The sequence below is a fragment of the Notolabrus celidotus genome, unplaced genomic scaffold (assembly GCF_009762535.1).
Source record: "Notolabrus celidotus isolate fNotCel1 unplaced genomic scaffold, fNotCel1.pri scaffold_427_arrow_ctg1, whole genome shotgun sequence".
NCBI lineage: Eukaryota > Metazoa > Chordata > Actinopteri > Labriformes > Labridae > Notolabrus > Notolabrus celidotus.
In genome coordinates, this window is record NW_023260237.1 from 1 (window position 1) to 25,746 (window position 25,746).

Below are 25,746 nucleotides of genomic sequence, written 5' to 3' on the forward strand. Positions count from 1 at the left end.
CTTGTTTTAAAGACATCTTAAATATCTTGTTCAGTCAAAACAATCTTGAAAGGATCTTGTTTTGAGTTTTAATTTAGAATAAAAAAGGTTTATTTACGATTTCAGAAACATTTTTCAAGCGGAGATTCTATTATAGAAGACGGATAATCTGGATTTAAGACAAACACTTGAACTTGATTTAAGGAAATGACTTTTATTAACCTATCAGAAAACAGATCCACGGATAAAAGAGAATAAGAAAGAAGAAGAAAAAAGAAAGAAAGAAAGAAAGAAAGAAAGAAAGAAAGAAAGAAAGAAAGAAAAAAGAAAGACAGAAAGAAAGAAGGAATGAAAAAGAGAAAGAAGGAAAGAAAGAAAGAAGGAAAGAGAGAAAGAAAGAAGGTAAGAAAGACAGAAGAAGGGGGAAAAGAAGAAAAGGAAGGAAGAAGAAAAAGAAAGGAAAGGAAAGAGAGGAAAGAAAGACGTGAAAGACAGAAATAAGGAAAGAAAGAAAGAATGAAGAAGAAGGAAAGAAAGGAACGGAAGAAGGAATAAGAAAAGGAAAGAAAGAGGAAGAAGAAGGAAAGAATGAATGAAAGGAAAGAAGGAAATTAGGAAAGAAGGAAAGAAAGAAGGAAAGAAAGAAGGAAAGAAGGAATGAAAGAAAGAAAGAAAGAAGGAAAGAAAGAAGGAAAGAAAGAAAGGAAAGAAAGAATGAAAGAAAGAAGGAAAGAAAGAAAGAAGGAAAGAAAGAAAGAAGGAAAGAAAGAAGGAAAGAAAGAAAGGAAAGAATGAATGAAAGAAAGAAAGAAAGAAGGAAAGAAAGAAGGAAAGAAAGAAGGAAAGAAAGAAAGAAAGAAAGAAAGAAAGAAAGAAAGAAAGAAAGAAAGAGAAGTTGTTGTTTTTAAGGGTGGGTTTCAGTTTTCAGACACTGTTTCTTTAAATCAGATATAAATCTTCCTCCTCAAACTCCATGCACACAATGAAACAGCTCCTTTAGAGCAGAGCTGTCTTCTCCTAAAGAACAACATGACTGAATATTAGTATATCCAGCTCACTATGAGAAGACATTACATCTCAACATGACACAATTCAACTTTGTCATCTTATTTCAAGAACAAGATGGTCTTAAACCTAGAGAAGTGCTGCTATAATACAACTCAGATTAAGGTGAATATATCTCACATGAAGAAGTTGACATGAAATGTATCATTTCTGTCATATTCTGAGACACTTTAAAATACTGGTCAAATATTACTTAAAATAAGTTTTACCTGCTAATTTTAAGATCACAGTTTTCTAAATGTTAAGTCTTACTTTAAGATATATTACCAAGCAACTTCTTCTATTAGCAGATTTTTTTGCTTACTTCAAGGTAAAAATACATTGAGATACGTCTTTTCTTTTTTGTTTTTGGAGGGACATTTTTCCAGTGTGGGGATTATAATGAGCTTTTAATTGATTCAGTATTTTATCTTCTAGGAGGGTACTTGGCTGTGGAGCGATGGCTCGCTTTTCAACTACAAGTACTATGGAACAATGGATAACGCTGGAAGCAAGCAGCACTGCTTGCAGATGAATTATGGAGGTATAATCACCACATCAATGCATGCATGATCACAGCTAACAGTACTGATGATCAAGTCTCAGCTGCAGCTTCATCTTTTCTGGTGGTTTCAGATTGGCTTGATGAGGGAGAATCAACTGTAGCTAGATTTGAAATTAGATTGGATTAATAAAGTAAATTCTATTCTATTCAAATATGTTCCGTGGGGCTCAGGTAGATAATCATCATCCTCTTTAATCATAGCCATCATCACCCCGACTAAATGAACACACTGATCTGAAGATTGATCCTGATTAACTTCTGTGCTTCTTTTGCTTCTTCCAGAAAACAAGTACTGGGATGACATCGAGTGTTCCACTAGTCTTCCAAGTATCTGCAGCAAAAAGCCTGTAAAGTCCGCCTGAAGTCCCCGAGGAAAACAGCGACACACCTGTCTCATGAATCTTTCTCTATATCTACATCTTCTCTCTCTTTTCTATCGCTGTAACGCATCTTAAGGAATGAAGCGACAAGTGACACAAACAGGAGCTGGAGTGTCTGTGAGGTGAAGTGTTCAGGAAAGATTGCTTTTAGCTCAACCTTATTCTGTAAGGTCAACTCTTTCTTCTCTTCTTCTTCTTCAACAATAAAAACTGCAAGCATCAAAATGAAGTGTTTTTTGAGTTTGTGTTAAAGGTGACATATTCTGCTCTTTTTCATCAACATATATTGGTCTAAGAGGTCCCCAAAACATGTCTTTAAAGTTTATTGCTCATAAAAACACTTTGAAATCAGATTCTGGTCTGCCTGTAAACCCCTCTTTTTCCGCCCTGCTCAGAACAGGCTGTTTTCTGTGTCTGTGCCTTTAAATGAGAATGAGCTCTCTGACCACGCCCCCTCAGGAAGTGGGTGTGGCCTCGGCTGTCTAGCACGTTGATCTAATGTTTACATGTTGGCTGAATATACACGGCTGCTCACAGACCCGCGTTACTTCAACCCTCTGAATCTGATCCAGAATCTGATCCTGACGGAGAGGCGCCTGCAGCAGGACCTTTCTGAACCATTGGTCACAGATTTAGTGTTTCTTGTTGTTTTATTTGTCAGCATGTCGACATGTGTCTTGGTACACAGCTACCAACATGTAGCTATGTGGCTATGCTAACTAGCGCTAGCACTTTTCCATGAAAACTAAAAATCATCCACTAGATCTTCAAATCTGCAGACGTGGGGAGTCAAAGCGACCTTTGTGTTTATTAAGACAGCCTACAACTAGCATGCCTCCCTCCTAAGCTCCTTGTTAGCACACATGTGTGCAGGGAATGAAAAACGGAGGAGGGGTTGAGTTGTATTTTATACAGTCTATGGGCTGAACAAGCTCCGAGCTCTGACTTCCTGTTACAGACCGGATGGCGTTGTGACGTATGAAAAACACTGAAAACTGAAACGGCTGGTTTCAGCACACATTTACAGAAAGGTGGAGAAATCAGAACAGGGGCAGAATGGATTCTTTTACTTTTCAGGGGGTTTGTAGACAGGGACACAGATTTCAGGGAGAGAACCATTAAAAAGTCCATTTTGCATGATATGTCACCTTTAAATCTGCTGTTGTTGGGGCGCTGGTGGCCTAGCGGTCTAAGCGCCTCATATACAGAGGCTACAGTCCTCGTCACAGGGGTCGCCTGTTAGATTCCCGGCTGGTCGACCATTTTCTGCATCTCTTCCCCCGCTCTCTCCTCCCCACATTCCCTGTCTCTCTTCAGCTGTCCTATAAATAAAGGCAAAAAAAAAAAAAAAAACCCAAAAAATATAACTTAAAAAAAATAAAATCTGCTGTTGTTCTAAATGGCATGTACCTGCATCTCCAAGAGCAGCAGGGTTACTTCCAAATAAGGTTTTACTAATATTCTACCAGCAAGCCTCCAGTCTTAAAATATGAAGCCCATGCACAAGTGTTATAAACTGCAGTTCCTTAAGTGGACACTTAAAGGGATATTTCAGTGTTTTTGAAGTGGGGTTGTATGAGTTACAGTACATTAGTGCTCCTGTTAGCCACAATGAGTGCCGGTGAGCTCTTCCCCTTTAATGAGAACATTCCCAGAGGACCGGCAGGTAAGCTAGGCTACAATTCTCTGCAGATGGAGTCGCCTATTTCACGTGATTTCACTAAAGTTAAGAAAATATGGTCCAGGCACTCATCACGGTGCAAATGCATGCACCAGTAGAAAACATGGAGCTCTTCAGTTTGCTGTCAGTCTTTGTTTTGGGACTATTTTCAGACGCACCTCTCAGACCGGTGTCCTTCCACTGCATGAGCACGGATACACGCCGATCAGCTGTTTGGATCTGTCTGCACTTTTAGGATCAAAGACTACAAACTGCAGAAATGAGTGATTCTGACAGCGACGATGACATGCCGTTTACTGTGGACACAAGAGGATCCCTCTATGAACCAGAGTTTACAGAGGAAGAACTCCAGATAAAGACCCAACGTACCAACGACGAAGAAGAGAGGGGAGAAAGTTCTGTGCTAACAAGTGAGCAGGAGAGATCCCACGTTACCTGGTGGGGAATCAGAGTCTACCCAGAGAGCTTCTGCTGTCAGGAGAGGGACTTAGTGACAACTTCAGGACCTTTCTGAGTCAGAGGATACCAGCAGTGGCTCACATACGGCTCCAGTCTGCATCACTCATCATCCAGAGTTCCCTGCCTTACAGGAGGTCTGCTTGTTTGAACAGCCGGGATAAAGACAGGAACGTCTCCATCTTTTAAATGTGCAGAGAAGTGAGTTTAATTCACTCTAAAGACCGACACCGCTACTTGATCCTGCTACGTGCTTGTTGATCCAAACAGCTGATTGGTGTGTATCCGTGCTCATGCAGTGGAAGAACACCGGTCTGTGAGGTGCGTCTGAAAATAGTCCCAAAACAAAGACTGACGGCAAACTGAAGAGCTCCATGTTTTGTACTGATGCATGCATTTGCACCGTGATGAGTGCCTGGAACATATTTTCTTAACTTTAGTGAAATCACGTGAAATAGGCGACCCCGCCTGCAGATAATTGTAGCCTAGCTTACCTGCCGGTCCTCTGGGAATGATCTCATTAAAGGGGAAGAGCTCACCGGCACTCATTGTGGCTAACAGGAGCACTAATGTACTGTAACTCATACGACCCCACTTCAAAAACACTGAAATATCCCTTTAAGTGTCCACTTAAGGAACTGCAGTTTATAACACTTGTGCATGGGCTTCATATTTTAAGACTGGAGGCTTGCTGGTAGAATATTAGTAAAACCTAATTTGGAAGTAACCCTGATATCTGTTATTCTCTCAGTGAAGTGTGACCTCAAATGTGTCTTTAGAAATTCTGGTATATGGCGATGGATGTAAATGTCCTCCCACAGATGGATGGTGAATAGTTTTCTTTATGTTATCAAAGCTGCTGCTCTTGGAGATGCAGGTACATGTCATTTGGAACAACAGTTATATTTTTTGGGGCCTTTTTTTTTTTTTTTGCCTTTATTTATAGGACAGCTGAAGAGAGACAGGAAATGTGGGGAGTAGAGAGCGGGGGAAGACATGCAGGAAATGGTCGACTGGCCGGGAATCGAACCGGTGACCCCTGTGACGAGGACTGTAGCCTCTGTATGTGGGGCGCTCAGACCGCTAGGCCACCAGCGCCCCAACAACAGCAGATTTAAAGGTGACATATCATGCAAAATGGACTTTTTAATGGTTCTCTCCCTGAAATCTGTGTCCCTGTCTACAAACCCCCTGAAAAGTCAAAGACTCCATTCTGCCCCTGTTCTGATTTCTCCACCTTTCTGTAAATGTGTGCTGAAACCAGCCGTTTCAGTTTTCAGTGTTTTTCATACGTCACAACGCCATCCGGTCTGTAACAGGAAGTCAGAGCTCGGAGCTTGTTCAGCCCATAGACTGTATAAAATACAACTCAACCCCTCCTCCGTTTTTCATTCCCTGCACACATGTGTGCTAACAAGGAGCTTAGGAGGGAGGCATGCTAGTTGTAGGCTGTCTTAATAAACACAAAGGTCGGTTTTACTCCCCACGTCTGCAGATTTGAAGATCTAGTGGATGATTTTTATTTTTCATGGAAAAGTGCTAGCGCTAGTTAGCATAGCCACATAGCTACATGTTGGTAGCTGTGTACCAAGACACACGTCGACATGCTGACAAATAAAACAACAAGAAACACTAAATCTGTGACCAATAGTTCAGAAAGGTCCTGCTGCAGGCGCCTCTCCGTCAGCATCAGATTCTGGATCAGATTCAGAGGGTTGAAGTAATGCGGGTCTGTGAGCAGCCAACATGTAAACATTAGATCAACGTGCTGGACAGCCGAGGCCACACCCACTTCCTGGGGGGGCGTGGTCAGAGAGCTCATTCTCATTTAAAGGCACAGACACAGAAAACAGCCTGTTCTGAGCAGGGCTGAAAAAGAGGGGTTTACAGGCAGACCAGAATCTGATTTCAAAGTGTTTTTATGAGCAATAAACTTTAAAGACATGTTTTGAGGACCTCTTAGACCAAGATATGTTGATGAAAAAGAGCAGAATATGTCACCTTTAACACAAACTCAAAAAACACTTCATTTTGATGCTTGCAGTTTTTATTGTTGAACAAGAAGAGAAGAAAGAGTTGACCTTACAGAATAAGGTTGAGCTAAAAGCAATCTTTCCTGAACACTTCACCTCACAGACACTCCAGCTCCTGTTTGTGTCACTTGTCGCTTCATTCCTTAAGATGCGTTACAGCGATAGAAAAGAGAGAGAAGATGTAGATATAGAGAAAGATTCATGAGACAGGTGTGTCGCTGTTTTCCTCGGGGACTTCAGGCGGACTTTATAGACTTTGTGATGCAGATACTTGGAAGACGAGTGGAACACTCGATGTCATCCCAGTACTTGTTTTCTGGAAGAAGCAAAAGAAGCACAGAAGTTAATCAGGATCAGTCTTCAGATCAGTGTGTTCATTTAGTCGTGGTGATGATGGCTATGATTAAAGAGGATGATGATTATCTACCTGAGCCCCATGGAACATATTTGAATAGAATAGAATTTACTTTATTAATCCAATCTAATTTCAAATCTAGCTACAGTTGATTCTCCCTCATCAAGCCAATCTGAAACCACCAGACAAGATGAAGCTGCAGCTGAGACTTGATCATCAGTACTGTTAGCTGTGATCATGTATGCATTCTGTAGGATTTTGATGACAATCTTCTTTAAGAAAACAACCACATTACAGTAAATGTGTATCTATTACATTTTCTAATCATCCATAATGCCGTTGATGATGTGATTATACCTCCAAAATTCATCTGCAAGCAGTGCTGCTTGCTTCCAGCGTTATCCATTGTTCCATAGTACCTGTAGTTGAAAAGCGAGCCATCGCTCCACAGCCAAGTACCCTCCTAGAAGATAAAATACTGAATCAATTAAAAGCTCATTATAATCCCCACACTGGAAAAATGCCCCTCCAAAAACAAAAAGAAAAAACTTATTTCAAGTTATTTTTACCTTGAAATAAGCAAAAAAAATCTTCTTTCTTTCTTTCTCTTTCTTTCTTTCCTTCTTTCTTTTTCTTTCTCTTTCTTTCTTTCCCTCATTCCCTCTTTCTTTCTTTCTTTCTTTCTTTCTCTTTCTTTCTTTCCTTCTTTCTTTTTCTTTCTCTTTCTTTCTTTCTCTTTCTTTTTTTCTTTCTTTCTTTCTTTCTTTCTCTTTCTTTCTTTCTTTTTTTCTTTCCTTCTTTCTTTCTTTCTTTCTTTCTTTCTTTCTCTTTCTTTCTTTCTTTCCTTCTTTCTTTCCTTCTTTCTTTCTTTCTTTCTTTCTTTCATTCCTTCTTTCTTCCTTTCTTCCTTTCTTTCTTTCTTTCATTTCTTTTTCCTTTCATTCTTTTCTTTCTTTCATTCCTTCTTTCTTCCTTTCTTCCTTTCTTTCTTTCTTTTTTTCTTTCTTTCTTTCCTTCTTTCTTTCTTAGTTTCTTTCCTCCTTTCTTTCTTTCCTCCTTTCTTTCTTTCTTTCTTTCTTTCTTTTTCTTTCTTTCTTTCTTTCCTCCTTTCTTTCTTTCTTTCTTTCATTCTTTCATTCTTTCTTTCCTTCTTTCTTTCTTAGTTTCTTTCCTCCTTTCTTTCTTTCGTTCCTTCTTTCTTTCTTTCTTTCTTTCTTTCTTTCTTTCTTTCTTTCCTTCTTTCTTTCCTTCTTTCTGTCTTTCTGTATTTCTTTCTTTCTTTCTTTCTTTAATCAGTGGATCTGTTTTCTGATAGGTTAATAAAAGTCATTTCCTTAAATCCAGTAAAGTGTTTGTCTTAAATCCAGATTATCCGTCTTCTATAAATAAGATCTCAGATTGAAAAATGTCTGAAATGTTAAATAAACCTTGTTTCTTCTAAATTAAAACTCAAAACAAGATCATTTCAAGATTGTTTGACTGAACAAGATATTTAAGATGTCTTAAAACAATTCCCTCTATCTCTCTCAAATGTTACCTGTTCAGTAAATGTATCTTAAATCAAGAGGGAGAAGACATTCAGACTAAACATGAGAATATTTCACTTGGTAAGATTTGGAGTTTTTGCAGTGTATCTAATGATGAATATACCTCCTCTGCATCATGGCCTCCGATCCATGCTGGTCCATGTTTATAAGTCATAGTCACCACCAGCCATTGAAGGTTGTGATATTCGGCGTTGCTGTGCACAGAGGCGAGGTTTCCCCCGTAGCCCTGGCAGATTCTCTACAGTGGGAATTGCAAAGAAACAAAGTGTTTGTATTAGAGGTTGAAAAGTAAGAAGTTAACAAAAAAGTATGCAGTGTAGAAGCACTCAAATCTTTTGTTCTTACCTCAGCCTGAGCCCAAGTCTTGTATGTGCTGTAGTAGTAGTAACAGCTCTCACCCAAGAGATTCCAACCACTGGGGCAAGTCAGAGTCCTCTTGATCAGCTCCAGATCATCTCAAATCACAAATGGAGTAGAGAGTGTTAACTTGAGGATTCTGTAGGATTATTTACTGTCAGAGCAGTTTCACCTGACCATACCCTGAACTGAACTTTACTCCAAGCTCATCAGAAACGGCAGCTTGGTCTGAGGTCCTGAGCTCTCATTGCAGAGGACAATAAGTAGCATCCAGATAGATCTCAAGAGGGAGCAACAAGTTAGGCCCTTGCCCTGACTTCGGTGTTTTAAGTTGTGAGTGAGACCACAGGCTGGGCCTTTTGAAGCTGGAAGGCCCTGCGTGTGGCAGCTGACCTGACACACCTGGTGACATGTGCAGCAAAGTGATCATCCTCTATGAGAAGGATTGGATGGATTGGGCCCTACCAAATCTAAATGCATTCCACGGTCCATGTTCGAAGGTGCCGTCCCACCCTTTGAGTCCGGCTCTGGGCGAGCTGGACACTTTGAACCATATTTTATTGCATTTTAGTGACACACAATCTGTGTTAAATTATAGCAAGACAAGATAATCATGGATTTACCCAAACCTTTCAGACAGTTGTGATAGGTGTTCTCAGGAACCTGCAGACCTGACTCATATGTTCTGGTTGTGCCCAAGCTTAGTGGAGTACTGGAAGTTCTTCTTGAATTTTATGTCAGAGGTACAGGTAAGCAAAAAAATCTTCTTTCTTTCTTTCTTTCTTTCTTTCTTTCTCTCTCTCTTTCTTTCTTTCTTTCTTTCTTTCTTTCTTTCTTTCTTTCTTTCTTTCTTTCTCTCTCTTTCTTTCTTTCTTTCTTCTTTCTTTCTTTCTTCTTTCTTTCTTTCTTTCTTTCTCTCTTTCTTTCTTTCTTTCTTTCTTTCTTTCTCTCTTTCTTTCTTTCTTTCTTTCTTTTTTCTTTCTTTCTTTCTTTCTTTCCTTCTTTCTTTCTTTCTTTCTTTCCTTCTTTCTTTCTTCCTTTGTTTCTCTCTTTCCTTCTTTCTTTCTTTCTTTACTTCTTTCTTTCATTCTTTCTTTCATTCTTTCTTTCTTTCCTTTTTCTTTCCTTCTTTCTTTCTTTCCTTTCTTTCTTTCCATATTGCTTTCCTTCTTTCTTTCTTTCTTTTTTCATTCTTTCTTTTTTCATTCTTTCTTTCCTTCTTTCTTTCTTTCTTTTTTCATTCTTTCTTTTTTCATTCTTTCTTTCTATCCTTCTTTTTTTATTTATTTCTTTCTTTCTTTCTTTCTTTCCTTCTTTCTTTCTTTTTTCATTCTTTCTTTCTTTCTCTCTTTCTTTCTTTCTTTCTTTCTCTCTTTCTTTCTTTCTTTCTTTCTTTCTCTCTTTCTTTCTTTCTTTCTTTCTTTCTTTCTCTCTTTCTTTCTTTCTTTCTTTCTCTCTTTCCTTCTTTTTTTCTTTCCTTTCTTTCTTTCCTTCTTTCTTTCCTTCTTTCTTTCTTTCTGTCTTTCTTTTTTCATTCTTTCTTTCTTTCTTTTTTCATTCTTTCTTTTTTCATTCTTTCTTTTTTCTTTCTTTCTTTCCTTCTTTTTTTCTTTCTTTCTTTCTTTCTTTCTTTCTTTCTTTCTTTCTTTCTTTCCTTCTTTCTTTCTTTCTTTTTTCATTCTTTCTTTTTTCATTCTTTCTTTCTTTCCTTCTTTCTTTCCTTCTTTTTTTCTTTCTTTCTTTCTCTGTCTCTCTTTCCTTCTTTCTTTTTTTCTTTCTTGGAAGTTTTTCTTGAATTTTATGTCAGAGGTACAGGTAAGCAAAAAAAATCTTTCTTTCTTTCTTTCTTTCTTTCTTTCTTTCATTCTTTTTCATTATTATTTTTTGTTAGGTGCACTCTCTGTTATTGACTTTGCAGAAATGTATTCATTTGCTTGTCTCTGTTTGTCTTACTGCAGTTTGTTGAATGTTAAAATGAATAAAATTTGGTTTCAAAAATAATATCTGTGTAAACATGGCAACCTTGGGGCGACTGATGGATCAACTTTTAGAACATTTTACAACAAGGTTCTTCTGCTTTACAAACATTAAAAATGGCATTTTTAGAAATGACAACAGAGAAGGTATCAGTGTTGTTGTTCAAGGTCATAAAGAGGCATCAGTGTTGGTTTCAGTGTGTTTCTCAGCTGGTGAAAAACTCCTTATAGTGCCTTTAAAGTAAAAAATCTTTAACAAAAAAATCAACTCACCCTCTTGAGCTTCAAATGCGATCTCACCTTCAGGCTCCGCCTCTGGCTCTGGGAGAGCTGTTTGATGGATATTTTAAATGCAGATTAATAACATGCTCATTCTCTGTTGTCCTATCAGGCTAAACACTAATGCACTTATTGACAATATAGAATAAAGCACTCTTTCTGTTCCCTCTAAACTGTGTTAAGAGTCTTGATGTGTTAATTATCTGAACATGGGACATTAAGGATGACTGAAGGACAAACTGTGTCAGTGTAGTACTCTTTTTAAACCAGGTTACACCAAGCTTTACAAAATGCTTAAAGGAAAACATTAATTAAAAAAAGGCCTGGTTAGGTCAGAAAATAAGACAAATGTATGTAAAGTTCAATGTTCAAGTTGTGGCAATGGGAAATAAAAGATGAAGTTAATACTCACGATCAGCCTCACTCTGAACCATCAGAGCACAAACAAGCAGAGACACAGCCAGAAACTTCATGATGGACATGTTGATGTTGATGATGATGATGAGGATGATGATGATGATGAGTGCCTTTTAGTATAAAAAACAAAACACAACTTTGAATGACTCCTGAAGAGAAAATACAGAAAGAGTTGAGCCCTTGCTGCTCATCATCATGAGGAGAAGTTAAAAGTGTACCTGCTGGATGAGTGTCTTCCTCTCTTCCTCCCTCTCAGCTGTGGAATCATCAGAAAGACCAGCTCTAATATACACTGAGCACTCTCCATATAAGGGCTGGACCCGACTCACAGTTAGTCAATCAACACGGATACGCCTGTTAGATTCAGATCCTTCACTGTTTATTCCCTTTTTAGGAGTTAAGTGTTGATATTCAAATCATCCTAACCATGACTCCTCGTGTTTTACCTGAAAGAAGCACGTGTTGCTGAGTTTCCTCTGAGCAGGAAATTAGAAATAAAGTGTAGTCTTGGATATCTGCTCATTAATTTCTTAGCAGCATTGAGAGAGAAAGAATAAAACATATGTTGGCGTTACAGACTAACTTTTAAAAAAACTATGAAATGAATCTGAGAGGATTCAGAGAAGCCAAATGGATCCTCAGGGGTCTTTGTTGTCATGAAGCAAAACTGTTGTCCAGGTGCAATGGAGTTAACTTTCAGGTGCAATAGAACAATCATTTAACACTCACTGGAGTTGCATTGGAAGAGTAATATTTGTATTTTCAGGCAACAAACCTGTAGGTGCAACAAAGCAGTTATTTAAGTCTTTAAGCCAGTGATTTTCAACCACTGAGTGTGCCGTGACAGATCGTCAGGTGTGCTGTGGGACATTTCCTAATTTCACTTCATTAGTCCAAAACAATATTATTCATATCCTGCAAATAATTTGCCATGTAGTGCGTCTGTACCTGCAGTGTACTGTAGTGACTGGTGGAGTAATTCAATACTCTTCCATGTACTGACCTGTACTACCCACCCACTGTGTGGCAATAAAGCACACTAATGACCTTATTAATTTAAGAAGAAGAAGAAAGGTACTTTATTAATCCCTAGGGGGGAAATTCAATTTTTTCACTCATGCTATTTTGGACATGCTACACATACAGTTTTTTTGGTATATACACATGCACACACATGAACACACATGCACACACATGCACGCACATGCACGTTGCATACACATGCAGTGAACATGCAGTGAACATGCTTAGGGAGAGATGTCAGAGTGAGGATGCTGCCATCAACCAGCGCACCCAGAGCAGTTGGGGGATCAGTGCCTTGCTCAAGGGCACCTCGGCAGTGCCCAGGCAAGTGAACCAGCACCTCTCCAGCCACCAGCCCACTTGCCAAACTTTATCCATACTGGGACTCGAACCGGCGACCCTTCGGTTCCCAAGCCAAGTTCCTATGGACTGAGCTAAGACAATTAAGACAGTAGAATTAATGATGCCCATGAGAGGTGTATGTGACGAGACGTAGGCGTACAACAGCGATGGATAAATATTCAAAAAGGAAAAATGAAAACTCCAAACTGGGCCCTGGACTGAATTCTAACCTGGATGAAGAGCGTAATATGGGCGGTGGAAAAGGCAACTTTGATGAGAAAAACTACATCTGTGTCTGTGAGCGCTCTCAAAGCTGAGTAACTGAGTAGCTGAACTTGTAGCTAAATCAAAAAGCCACACACTGTGGCAGAGACATTAAAACTACCTGCAGAAGCTATTGTAAATAAGATGCTTCGCCCTGACAGTTGAAGAAGTAGCCAAAGTCCCTCTCTCAGATAAATACATTCATAAACTTAGAGACTAAATGTGTCACTTTGTAACCCTTTTGGTTGGTGGTGTGTCTCTGGATTTTTTTAATGTAAGAAATGTGCCTTGGCTCAGTAAAGGTTGAAAAACACTGCTTTCAGCTTGCACTGTGAATAGAACAGTCATCTAGGATTTAATAGAACCAGTCTGTCAAGTTGTTTGGGAACAGTCCTTTAACTATGACGTAAAGAACGAATCCTTTGACAGCACTAATAATCACTCAGTAAAAATAGCTTTGATGGAAGGAGAGGTGACATTTAACATTTCTAACATAGCACAATTTTACCTTTCAACATTTGCATCCAAAGCTTGTGTTTGCTTTTTTTTTATGCCTTATGTTTTCATGAATACAGCATTAACTGTGACTATCACTTTGCATGTACTCTACTCTGCAAGATTCAAGATTCAAGATTCTTTATTGTCATTATGCAGGCATAACAAAATTTTGCAGACTCCCGGGAAAGCACATAAATAAAAACACACATAAATAAGTATGTAAAAAGTCATAAAAACAACCTTAGGACAGAATAAAATATTTACAAAAAAGTGAAAGTGCAGCTTAGTGCAAGTCCTGTTTTGACTGTCAGTAAGGGTGTGTGTGTGTGTATGTGTGTGATAGAGGTAGTCTGTGTATTCGAGAGGGTGGGTGTGTGGGATGATATGCAAATGTACTTTACAAGGGGGCTATTGCTTTCACAGCTCTGGGGAAGAAGCTGTCCTTGAGTCTATTAGTGGTGGTTCTGATGTTCCTGAACCGCTTTCCTGATGGAAGCGGTACAAACAGTTTGTTGCCTGGATGGGTGGGATTGGCACCAGATCTGGACTCGGGCAGTGTAGACCGAATCCAGATCTGGTAGACGGTTGTTCCTGTTCTCACCACCCCGGGCTAAGTCCTTCCTGTTCTGTTGCGTGCAGCTGCTGTACCACACTGTCACGCTGAGACACAGGATGCTCTCAATGGTGGCTCTGTAGAAGTTTGTAAGCAACTGAGAAGAGAGTCCAGTCCGCTTCAGCTCCCTGAGAAAGAAGAGTCATTGTTGGGCCCTCTTAACCAGGTGTGAAGTGTTCACAGTCCAGGAGAGGTCAGAGGAAATGTGGATGCCCAGGAACTTTATACTGTGTACTCTCTTGCACTCCTACGAAGCTTATATACTCATACACCATAAACTCCAGTTTCCTAAAGTCCAAACTAACTGAGTTATTCAAAACCATAACATGCTGTTTGAAACATCAGAAGTGGTGAGAGCTTTGTAATGCATTCAAGTATCTCTGACCGAGCATGGGGTGACTTGAGTTCACACTCTGCTTTACCAATCACTACTCTGTGTTTAGGGAAGAATTAAGATGCCTCTTGTACTTCCTTTTGTAAAACTCAAACTATCATATTGATGGAGCTCAGAGATGTTCTTCGTACTTTGAGCTCTTCAGGATTCAAAATAAAAAAGACTAAAAGTGAGAGGCCCTTCAAGGAGTATTTGTAACACATCACTCAAGTCAAACAGTGAAAATGTTCATTTGAACTTCTTCAAATAATAATTCATAATCATGATGAGTATAACCGACAAGTCATTCTTAAAGGTTGATATTGCAACAGTGAGTTACTTGTGTCCCAATACTGCTCTCAGGCCATGACACAAGAGGTACAGGTGAAAATACAAACATGTGATACTGAATTTAAACCAAACTACATTCTAGATTTAAATATTGGATGTGTTGAGAAGAACACATTGGAGAGTTTTCAAACACTAAGAGGAAAATACAAATTAGAAAAGTTAGATTTTTTTTAGATATTTACAGTTATGACAGTATATCTTAAAAGAATTTAAGAAAAGGGAAACAATTATAGAAACTAATGAAATAATGCAGTTATTGGTGCAGGCTTACAGTGGTACCTCTAAATCACTCATTTCAAAACTCTACCAGGGGATTGGAGAGGAAAGAGGAAGTACCACACACTATGTTAAAGAGAGATGGGAAAAGAATGCAATGATACAATAACTGAACAGCAATGGGAAACATATGTCAAAACACCTTTTCCACTTCTTGTTCGATGTCCATCTCCATAGAGGAGGTGGGTGAGAGGAGGATGTTAGCCAAGCTGACATCCATCATGGACAATCCCTCTCACCCCCTGCATGAGACTGTGGGGTCCCTGAGCAGCTCCTTCAGCAGCAGACTGAGACTCTCACCCTGCAGGATGGAGCGCTACCACAGGTCCTGCATCCCATCTGCAATCAGACTGTTTAACACCAGTCCTGTTAATCAGCTGCTCTCCTCTTTCATTGCACTACATGGAAGTTACTGTGTGACTTGGCACATTCACAAATAACTACTGTATCCATCTGAATCACACTGTTCTTCATACTGTGTATGTCTGTTTAAATAACCTGGTGCAATTTTTATTGTGCAATAACTTACCTTATCTATTTATCAGATAGAAGTGTACATAGTGTGTATATATCTGTGATAGATGCCATATTTTTTTTTGTTTTATTTTATCTATTTTATTTATTTTATTTTATTTTATTTTATTTTATTTTATTTTATTTTATTCCATTTTATTATACTTTATTTAATTTTATTTAATTTTATTGTATTTAATTTTATTATATTTTATTTCATTATATTTTATTATATTTTATTTCATTATATTTTATTATATTTTATTTTATTTTATTATATTTTATTTTATTTTATTTTATTTTATTTTATTTCATTTTATTGTACTTTATTTAATTTTATTTAATTTTATTGTATTTAATTTTATTATATTTTATTTCATTATATTTTATTTAATTTTATTATATTTTATTATATTTTATTTTATTTTATTATATTTTATTTTATTTTATTTTATTATATTTTATTTTATTTTATTTTATTTTATTCTATACTATTTAATTTCATTTTATTGTTATTTTATTTTATTATATTTTATTTTATTTTATTTATTGTATTTTATTATATTTTATTTTATTTTATTTCATTATATTTTATTATATTTTATTTTATTCTATTCTATTTTATTTTATTTTATTCTATTCTATTCTATTTAATTTTATTTAATTTTATTTAATTTTATTTTATTTTAATTTATTATATTTTACCCTTTTCATTGCTATTATTATTGCTATTATATTTTTTAACTATGTTAGTACATTGTTGTATTCTCCTGTCCCGTGTTGTAAGCTGTTGTAACAAAAGAATTTCCCCCAATGGGGAACCAGTAAAGTATATCTTATCTTATCTTTAATTCTCACAGATCATGGTTCAATGAGGATAACTCACTCGTTTTTTGATTAAAATTCATGTTAAACTTTTTTAAATGTACATTGGAAAGCCCTACAAATTAATACAATAGTTTTACATGACACAGATTTTTGTTTATTTTATTTTAGATGTTTTTATTTTTATGAAGTGACGTTGATAAATTAACACCACACCTCTTCTGTCACATACTGCCCAGATTTGTATGCTGCATTTATCTGGTTTGGAAGGCATATATTGCCTAAAATATACTTTAAAAAGGGTCAATTTGACCCGTAACATAACAGGAGGGTTAATGAGGTCTGCTTCAAAATCATCAGTTAGCTCTTTTGCTGACGAGGACCCAAAGTACTGACTGCAGCACACGGTGTTCAACAATGACTCCACAGAAGTGTTACAAACACAAAGGTTCAAATGACGAGGCGGATATGAAATGATAACTCTGATGAAAGACATCGTCAGCTTTTGAACTTCAGAAGTTTATTTCCTCTTTAAAGCTCTTGAGCAATGAAAGGCATGGCCGCTGAATATTTGGTTGCCATGGTGAGTTTGTTTACAAGTCATGATGGAGGAAATACAAAGTCCCAGGCCGGGACTTGAAACATTTAAATCTCCTGCTTGCAGCTATGCAGATGACACACACATTTACATCACCATATCACCAGGGGATTATAGTCCCATACAAACACTGAGTAAATGCATTGAACAAATCAATGACTGGACGAGAGACAGAACTGTCTTCAGTTAAACAAAGAAAAAACTGATTATTTTTGGAGCCAAAGAAGAAAGGTTAAAGGCTACTGCTCAGCTCCAATCTGCACAGATGAAATGTTCAAACCAAGCCAGAAACCTTGGTGTAGTCTTAGACTCAGACCTTCATTTCAGCAGCCACATTAAGACCATCACAAAGTCCACCTACTATCACCTTCAGAATATATCAAGGGTTAAAGGACTCATGTCTCAGCAGGATGCAGAAAAACTCCTCCATGCATTTATCTTTAGCAGACTAGACTACTGTAACGGGGTCTTTACAGGACTCCCTGAAGAGTCCATCAGACGGCTGCAGCTCATACAGAATGCTGCTGCTCGAGTCCTAACAAGGATCAACAAAGTAGACCACATCACTCCAGGTCTTAGATCTCTACACTGGCTTCCTGTCTGTCACAGAATAGACTTTAAAATCCTGCTGATGGTTTATAAAGACCTGAATGCTTTAGGCTGATCTGCTGCTACTGTATAAACCACTTGGACCTCTGAGGTCATCAGGTCCTGGTCTGCTTTCAGTCCCTAGAGTCAGAAGGAAACTTGGTGAAGCAGAGTTTAGTCATTATGCTCCACATATCTGGAACACACTCCCTGAAAGCTGCAGGTCTGCTCCAACTCTCACCTCTTTAAAATCAAAGACTAAGACTTTATATTTAACACTGCCTTCCTATCTTAGCTCATTTTAACTCACTTTAAATTAAAACTTTAATGTAATTTTTAATATATTCTAATTTTCCTTTTCTTTTCTGTTTTATTATATTTGTCATTTTAATTGTGTTCTCCAGCCTGCTGTAACAGATAGTTTATTTAACATACATGCTGTGTCTTACAAAGCAAACACCCATTTAATCAGGTTTTGAGTGCAGCTAGATCTCCCCTTGGCCATCCCCTAGAAATGCCCCTTAGCACCACCCTGTGGACAGATGAATGTACTGCAAGGTACCACAGGACATTTTACTTCTGTACCAGAGTGTCACTGTTGTGCTAAAACTAGCCTGCCATGTGTCTGAGGATGGTTGGCTCAGTGTCAGAAACACTGATATCTTTGTGCTTTAAATCTGTTTGATAATATACAAAGTATGGAAATACATAGATTACAAGACTTACAAGAAAAATAATTGTACATTTTTTAAATGGTTACCAAAATATTTATACAACATAAATGAGATAAACAATAAAAATGTGCACACAGAATGTTTAAATCAGGGTTCCCACTCTTTTGCAGAGATCATTTTCCAGGACATTTCAAGGACTTTTTAAGTGATGATCAAGCTGGTATGACAGTCTAAAGTGAGTTCCTAGCCCCCCCATATCTGTCCGACCTCCTCCATGTTCCCACTCCCTCCCGCTCCCTCAGATCCTCTTCCTCCATACACCTGTCTGTCCCCTCCGCCCGTCTCACCACTATGGGGAGCCGAGCATTCAGCCGCTCTGCTCCCCGTCTCTGGAACTCATCACCACCTCAACTCAGAAACACAGATTCTTTCCCCCATTTCAAATCACAACTCAAAACATATCTGTTCAAAACCGCCTACTCCGTCTGACTCCAATTGCTCTGTCATTTTGTTATTGTTTCTATTTTTTTTTTCTTACCCCTTGTTAGTTTATATTGTTTTCATTTCTGACTTTGATTTTGTTTCCTTTAATGTAAATTCGTGTATATATATATTTCTATCTGTGCGGTGTCCTTGAGTGCAGAGAAAGGCGCCTTTAAATAAAATGTATTATTATCATTATTATTAGTTTTATATGTTCCTCTCAGTGGAAGTCTGCATTGAAGACGTTCAGTCTATGGCTATTGATGAAATCATCTCTAACATCCTTAAAAATGATGGCAAATTGATTATAGAATAATGCAACCACAGATGTACAGCACTTCACTTTATAATTGCAACCAAGCAACAATGATGGGAAGCTTTTATCTCAACTTTTTATTTATAAAAGTGCTTTAAAAGATTCTCCAAGCGCTTTACAGGAAAATACAATTATACAATAGGAAAGCAAAAGGAAAACAGTGCAAAAAAAGCAAAGAAAAGCAAGGCAGCAAAATAAAACAAAACAAGAAAAAAATCAATCAATTATAGTTTAAAAGCCTTTGTAAAAAGGTGTGTTTTGAGTCCGGATTTGAATTTGGTGAGTGAGGGAGAGAATCTGAGGTGTTGGGGGAGAGAGTTCCAGAGGTCGGGGGCAGCGACAGAGAACACCCTGTCCCCCCAGGTTTTCTCAAAAAATTTAAAATAAGCCAAGTAAAAAACAAAAGAGCCAGGAAAGGACTCTGGAAGCTGTCTTAGTGAAATTAATAACTAATAATAACAATCAGAGGATCAGTGCATTAATGACCTAAATAGATCTGAATGACAAAAATGTCCACAAAGGTTGAATGGGGATGTGTTTTTTTAACCTTGTTAGATCGCACACAGTCATGTTGGAATCATTTTCCAGGACAATCTGTGATTTTCCAGGACATTTTACTTTTTCTCCCATTTTCCAGGTGTTTTCCAGGACTGGAAAACTGGTCAACTGTTTTCCAGGTTTTCCAGGTTTTCCAGGACGCGTGGGAACCCTGTTAATTTGACCTCTTTTTCCTGCCTGCATTTTAAACTCCATGCTTTTTGCTCTGACAGAGACAAGTCCCCTTTATTTAGAAATGTGTTTTCCATCCAACCATTATCTTTATCATTTTTATGTGACATTTAAAGGCGATGGAGCAGTCTTAGTCAAATACAACATAAGTGAACACTTTTCTTTTGCGATGGAACCTCGATTGCATTGAGAGGCTTGTCTTCCTCCTTAGTCAAGCTTTTCACTGGTTCTGTCTTGTCCTTTTTCTGGATCAGATTGTAGGTGACAAGGATACCTGTGTGCCAACAAAAGAAGAGGACATTAGCATTAAACACAGAGCAGTGAGGGGGAAACTGCATGGCAGTCTTTAAACTTACTTCCCTATACTGAGGGAGATGGAAGTGTAGGGGGCTGATAGAAAGTGAGAGCAAAGGGAGGTTGCTCAGATGCTCCCTGCTCCAGTGATGACTCTACAGCTGATAGGTTTCAAACACAGCTTACGTACGTAACTTCACAACCTTTGCTGGGATCAGGACTTTGTCTGTCAGCTCTGATGCTCTCTGGTTTGCAGGGATTTTTATGAGCCAAGCTGGAAACCACATGCATTACTTCATGTATGATCATGAGAAGAAACACATGAGAGTCATGTATTTTGTTGTGTCATGTATGTTTGGTGTGGTGGAGAGAAGCAGAGTTTTCCTGAATCATCTTTTCTTATTTGCCTTTCTGTGCAACAATTTGACCGAATATCAACTGTGCAACACTCCATGACCTTTTCATTCTTTGGAATCACCTTCTACATATCTCTGCCACCACTTAAAGCTGGGGTTGGTAGTCTCTGAAAACTAGCATGCACTTGCGACCATATGATGGTGACTGATTCAAAACCGGTCCTCACCAAAACATTCTCATAGTGAAAGTTAAAAACACAAACAAACATGGCTGCTGTTAGCACTCACAACTGTCATGCTAGCATAATCCAGTTGTCATGGTGACACGATATCAGGAGAAAAGTTATAACACATATATAACACTGTAACAGCTCTACTGTTTGTTAAACCTGTTCAGTGGAGATGTTCTTAATTCCTACAGTTTTGACGGTCAGTGAAGGCATCAGGAGAGACTAGAGGAGAAGTTCTTCATTCAGCTACAGTACATCTACATTTCTGTAGGACTTACTAAATATCATTAACTCTTCTGCTTGTCAGAGCCCCCGTGGTGAGAGCTTTTTAGACTCTGATCCGGACTACAGTCCTGAGCAAAGACCCTCATGGGGTCAGAGGGGACAGGCCCGAGGTGGAGCGAGAGGGGCAGTCAGTAGAGTCAGGGGAAGCAGAGGCAGGAGACGGGGAGTGAACGCCGGTGACATGTACGCTCTGCAGGAGGCGGGCAGAACGGCAGGACGGGATTTGATTGGTTTAAAATTTTGGACCCCAGAAACAGGGATTGGTTGGTGTTTTCCCAGGTTTACTCCGGCTGTAGATAGCAGCTTTTTTTACCTCTTCTTTAAGAACTCATTATGTATTGATTACCATCAGGACATAAAGATCATTTTAACCAGGAGAACAAAAAGTGGGTCTGAATCTGAACACCAACCCCAGCTTTAAGAGCGCTGAATGTGACTTGTTTTAAAAAGGAAAATGAATGTAACTTACTGTAGATGAACAGAATGAAGACGAGGATATAGCACCAAATAGTGCATTTATTACAATCATCAGTGAAGCATTTCACTGTAACGACACAACACAAAGAGTCAGAGTTTTATAAAAATGAGATTAATTTTAAATTCCTGTGGTACTCCTAAATACCTGAAAGGTTTAATTGTGTCTCTCTGGTCTGTTTGATGTTCCTCTGATGGACTCTACAGGTGAAGAAGTTGCTCTCTCTCATCTCCACAGTCACTCTGCTGCTGACAGAGTAGAGACCATCAGGACCTTTGAGTGTCTCTGGATGTTCAGCAGAGAGGATGTTTCCCTTATCATCCAGCCACAGCACTTCAGGCTCTGGATACCAGCCATTAGATCTGCACTGAAGAACCAAACTCCCTGTTTTCTCTGAAACAACCTCTATGGAGGGTGTGGATACGGCACCTGGTGAGAAAAGAGAGGAAAATAGTTTCAAGCAGCTTGGTTATCAATCAATCTTCCTGTATTTGGTACATTCCTTTTCAGTAACAATCTGTCATTTGTAAAAATTTGTTTTGGGACTGGTAAAAATGTTTTGTTGCTTGTAAAAGTGTCTGATATTGTAAATCAGTTTTCTTCAATGTAAATTTGTTTTGTAAAGAGTTTTGCTTATTAGGGCCCGAGCACTGACACACGCAGTGGCGGCGAAGGCCCTATTGAAACCCTAGGGATTTTTGTATTTTACTTCAAATGCATTTTTGGAGCCCTGAACGTGCATGAAAGCACGGATATTTTTGCACACTCATCAGGCCTGGTGAAAAATGTACACATTTATGGGTCTCGCGCAAAAATTCGCAAAAATGTGCTCACTAGCGCCCCCTAAAGTTTTCAAAAACGCCTCCCCATACAGGTTATTTTGAGCTACATGCTTGAAAACGTATACGCATATTCATGGCATCAGGACACACAAAAAAGCCTCTTACACCTATATCCAAAACTCAACAGGAATAGCGCCACCTAGCTTTGAAAATTCAAAATGGCGCCCAAAAACGTCCAAATAAGGGTGCATACTTTCGCTATCTGTTCCTAGGGCTTTTCTCTGATTCAGTCCAAACCAAGGGTAACCTATAGTAAACCCATTGACGATTAAAAATTATAAAAGGAATTACGTTCAGGCTAAAATTGTGGGCATGGCAGACTTTGAGGCGGTGCATCAAACGCACATACAGCTTTGAATGTGAAGAATGACGCCCAAATAAGGGTGCATACTTTTGAGAGCTCCTCCTAGAGTTTTTCTCCGATTCAGTCCAAACAAGGCACATTCTATAGCCGACATATTGATGATTAAAAATAATTAAAGGAATTCTGTTCAGACTAAAATTGTGGGCGTGGCACACTGTCAAGTTTGGAGGTTTTCTTGGCAATCTGCCAAAAACTTGGAACATTTGCACCACCTAGGGGACACAGACAGTATATACTCTCAGATCTTGCTTTCACATCATGTGGTGGCTTAGATCAGGCAGTGGTTTACATGTGGCAGTGGCTCACGTAGGCGGCGGCTGCAGGTGTGCGAGGGCCCGTTCATCGCCGCTTGCGGCTTCAATTTAATTTTGTTTCATAAAATGTAAAAATGTTTTCCAAAATGTTAATTTTGTAAAAGAGTTTCATCCTTTCTTAATTTGCATTGCACTTCCCAGCCACCGTATAATGTGTTAGTGATAAAGCAACTATGGTTTGAATTTAAAACTTTTTTAAGCAGTTTAAAGCACAACAGACCTGTGGATGAAACTAGATCACAGAAGTTAACGGCAGCTCTGGCAATTAATCATGATTAACTATTAAATATCAGTGATGAATCGTGATTTTAAAAGTTTATCATTTAACAGCCCCTGTACCTTTCTTGAAGATACATTGAAGCAAAAGCAGTCTGACTTACCCACTTCTAGTTGGACTGATGCTTCCATTTGATTTTGTTCAAGGATGCAAAGGTATGTCCCTGCATCAGAGGTTTGCAAGCTGCTGATTTTAAGAGAGACATTTCCATCCCTCAGTTCATCCATAAAAAGCCTTGTGCGGTGTTTGTAAGATGGATTCTGATACTCTTGCACCTGTTTTCCATTTTTATGAATGTGGATGTACTTTGGGTTCAAACCAGGTTTGGTCCACACCACTGTCTGAGAGCTGGCACTAATGGAAGGTTGAAGGTGACATGGTAGAATGACATCATCTCCAGCCAGCACCCTGATTGGTTGCTCTTGACAAATCAGCTTTGTCAGAGATTCTAGGAAAAAAACGAAAGAGAAAATATTGCTTAAAACATCTCTTAATACATCTCCATCAATAACAGCAAGTCCCGTACCACCCCCGTCACACATGGTGTCCCCCAAGGCTCGGTGCTTGGTCCCCTTCTGTTCATCCTGTACATGCTCCCCCTCGGTCACATCATACGCCACCATGGACTTCAATTTCACTGCTACACCGACGATACCCAGCTCTACATCTCCACAAAAACCATCACTCCTGCCATCATCTCCACTTTCAGAAACTGCCTCACTGACCTCAAACATTGGATGAACAACAATTTCCTAAAACTCAACTGCAATAAATCTGAAATCATTCTAATCGGCCCTAAATCCCTCCTCCCCTCCACCCAGAACTTCTCTCTACGCATCGACAACCACACAGTCACACCCTCCCCAGTAGTCTGTAACCTTGGCATCACCCTCGACCCCACCCTTTCCTTCAAACCTCACATCAGAAACGTCACCAAAGTATCCTTTTTTCATCTCCACAACATTGCACGGCTCAGATCTTCTCTCTCCTCCTCTGCTGCAGAAACCCTCCTCCACGCCTTCATAACCTCCAGACTGGACTACTGCAACAGCATCCTCTACGGCCTCCCCTCCACCGACCTTAAAAAACTTCAATGTGTCCACAATTCCACTGCCTGGTTACTCACCCAGAGCCCACATCACACCCATCCTTCAGCACCTCCACTGGCTCCCCATTCAGCACCGAATCCACTTCAAGATCCTGCTCAAGCCCTCAATAACCTCGCCCCCTCTTACCTGATTGACCCCCTCAAACGCCACTCCCCAACTCGCCGCCTCAGATCATCAGACGCCAACCTCCTGTCCCCCTATAACCAAGTCCAAGCACCACACCTCGGGGGACAGAGACTTTGCCATCGCTGCCCCCACTCTCTGGAACTCTCTCCCTCCACACATCCTCAACTCTGACTCTCTCCTCTCATTTAAAAAACACCTTAAGAACTTCCTGTTCAAAGAAGCATACAACACATGACCTCTGACCCCGCCCCCCCTCTGACCCTGTTTTGTTTTATCTATATGTTTTATTTTTAGTTTTCACCTTATGTTAAGCGACTTTGAGAATTAAGAAAAGCGCTATATAAATTCTATGAATTATTATTATTATTATTATTATTATTATTATTATTATTAATTATATTCAGGCTGTGTTAAATACTTGATTCTGATTGGTCCAAACCTCATGGTAAACTAGATCACACTTCATATCAAATCAATCCATATAATGGTAATATTTCCCCTCTGACTTTTTTATATGCCACTGCCTTCCTATCTTAGATTATTTTAACTCCCTTTAAATTAAAATTTTAATGTAATTTTTAATTTTCCTTTTCTTTTCTGTTTTATCATATTTGTCATTTTAATTATGCTTGTCTGAATGTCTCCAATGCTTTTGACCTTTTAATGTAAAGCACATTGAGTTGCCCTCGTGTATGAAATGCACTATACAAATAAAGCTGCCTTGCCTTGCCTGGCCTTGCCTGGCCTTGCCTGGCCTTGCCTGGCCTTGCCTGGCCTTGCCTGGCCTTGCCTGGCCTTGCCTGGCCTTGCCTGGCCTTGCCTGGCCTTGCCTGGCCTTGCCTGGCCTTGCCTGGCCTTGCCTGGCCTTGCCTGGCCTTGCCTGGCCTTGCCTGGCCTTGCCTGGCCTTGCCTGGCCTTGCCTGGCCTTGCCTGGCCTTGCCTGGCCTTGCCTGGCCTTGCCTGGCCTTGCCTGGCCTTGCCTGGCCTTGCCTGGCCTTGCCTGGCCTTGCCTGGCCTTGCCTGGCCTTGCCTGTTGACAATGTGGCAAAAGGGTTCATTTATATTTTAGGCCAGTCTTAAGAGTGGTGACATAATGAGTAAACTGATACTGATAGGGAAAAGTGAAGCAACAATCTAATAGCTACACTTCTGATGGTCGTGTTTTAAGATGATCACTTCAGACATTATTTGATGCTCTGTGAGATCTAAGCAGAGAGTAGCTGTGTGGAGAGTTTTGAGGGTAAAAATAAGTCTTAAGAAGAGAGATTGTTTTCAGTTTGTGTGTAGAGTTTTAAGACATTGAGCCACAGTATCTAGAAATGTGTTTGCACGTTTAGAAAAACTGTAACAAAGTCTGAAGGGAAGTTACCGACAGAAAGCTGCACTGGAAGAAAGCTCATGAGAAGAGGAAGTTTAAAAAAAAGCACAACTGGAGAGAAAGGACTCTTCATCTCGATGCTCGGTCGTACGATGTGGCATCCTGGACCCCTGAAACTTAAAGAAAAAGTTTAAGAATGACGAAAGATTGGTGGATTCAAA

The 25,746-nt window shown here is 39.1% G+C and overlaps 2 protein-coding genes and 1 long non-coding RNA gene across 5 annotated transcripts; 1 reads left to right on the forward strand and 2 right to left on the reverse strand.

Moving 5' to 3' along the window:
* Positions 1-1,432: 1,432 nt before the first annotated feature.
* Positions 1,433-2,193, forward strand: LOC117809776. The gene is made up of 2 exons (XR_004630620.1): positions 1,433-1,567; positions 1,871-2,193. It is a non-coding gene; the product is annotated as an uncharacterized LOC117809776 (long non-coding RNA).
* A 3,941-nt stretch (positions 2,194-6,134) lies between these two features.
* Positions 6,135-11,412, reverse strand: LOC117809778 (ladderlectin-like). Its single transcript, XM_034679277.1, has 7 exons — positions 11,288-11,412; positions 11,065-11,179; positions 10,647-10,703; positions 8,386-8,495; positions 8,144-8,278; positions 6,851-6,956; positions 6,135-6,454 (listed from the first exon to the last, which is right to left on the reverse strand). Exons 2-7 carry the CDS (start codon positions 11,132-11,134, stop codon positions 6,375-6,377), a joined length of 558 nt encoding a protein of 185 aa, XP_034535168.1. The 5' UTR covers positions 11,135-11,179; positions 11,288-11,412; the 3' UTR covers positions 6,135-6,374.
* An 8,034-nt stretch (positions 11,413-19,446) lies between these two features.
* LOC117809777 (butyrophilin subfamily 3 member A2-like) lies at positions 19,447-25,707 on the reverse strand. 3 transcript variants are annotated; one of them, XM_034679273.1, is made up of 5 exons: positions 25,577-25,707; positions 23,076-23,420; positions 21,323-21,604; positions 21,170-21,244; positions 19,447-19,809 (listed from the first exon to the last, which is right to left on the reverse strand). In XM_034679273.1, exons 1-5 carry the CDS (start codon positions 25,656-25,658, stop codon positions 19,670-19,672), a joined length of 924 nt encoding a protein of 307 aa, XP_034535164.1. In that variant the 5' UTR covers positions 25,659-25,707; the 3' UTR covers positions 19,447-19,669. The 3 variants fall into 3 exon arrangements, with proteins under 3 accessions (XP_034535164.1, XP_034535166.1, XP_034535165.1); XM_034679275.1 differs by lacking the exon at positions 25,577-25,707 and having other exon boundaries at positions 23,076-23,155; positions 23,248-23,296; XM_034679274.1 differs by lacking the exon at positions 21,170-21,244.
* Between the last annotated feature and the right edge of the window lie 39 nt (positions 25,708-25,746).

Excerpts from the sequence above, each read along its gene's own strand:
- LOC117809778 (XM_034679277.1), bottom strand. The coding sequence starts at position 11,134 with ATGTCCATCATGAAGTTTCTGGCTGTGTCTCTGCTTGTTTGTGCTCTG. Across the intron at positions 8,496-10,646 it reads CGCATTTGAAGCTCAAGAGG|ATGATCTGGAGCTGATCAAG; the intron begins GTGAGTTGATTT and ends TTGTGATTTGAG. Across the intron at positions 8,279-8,385 it reads AGACTTGGGCTCAGGCTGAG|AGAATCTGCCAGGGCTACGG; the intron begins GTAAGAACAAAA and ends TTCCCACTGTAG.
- LOC117809777 (XM_034679273.1), bottom strand. The coding sequence starts at position 25,658 with ATGAAGAGTCCTTTCTCTCCAGTTGTGCTTTTTTTTAAACTTCCTCTT. Across the intron at positions 21,605-23,075 it reads ATCAGTCCAACTAGAAGTGG|GTGCCGTATCCACACCCTCC; the intron begins GTAAGTCAGACT and ends TTTTCTCACCAG. Across the intron at positions 19,810-21,169 it reads CTTCATTCTGTTCATCTACA|GTATCCTTGTCACCTACAAT; the intron begins GTAAGTTACATT and ends GTTGGCACACAG.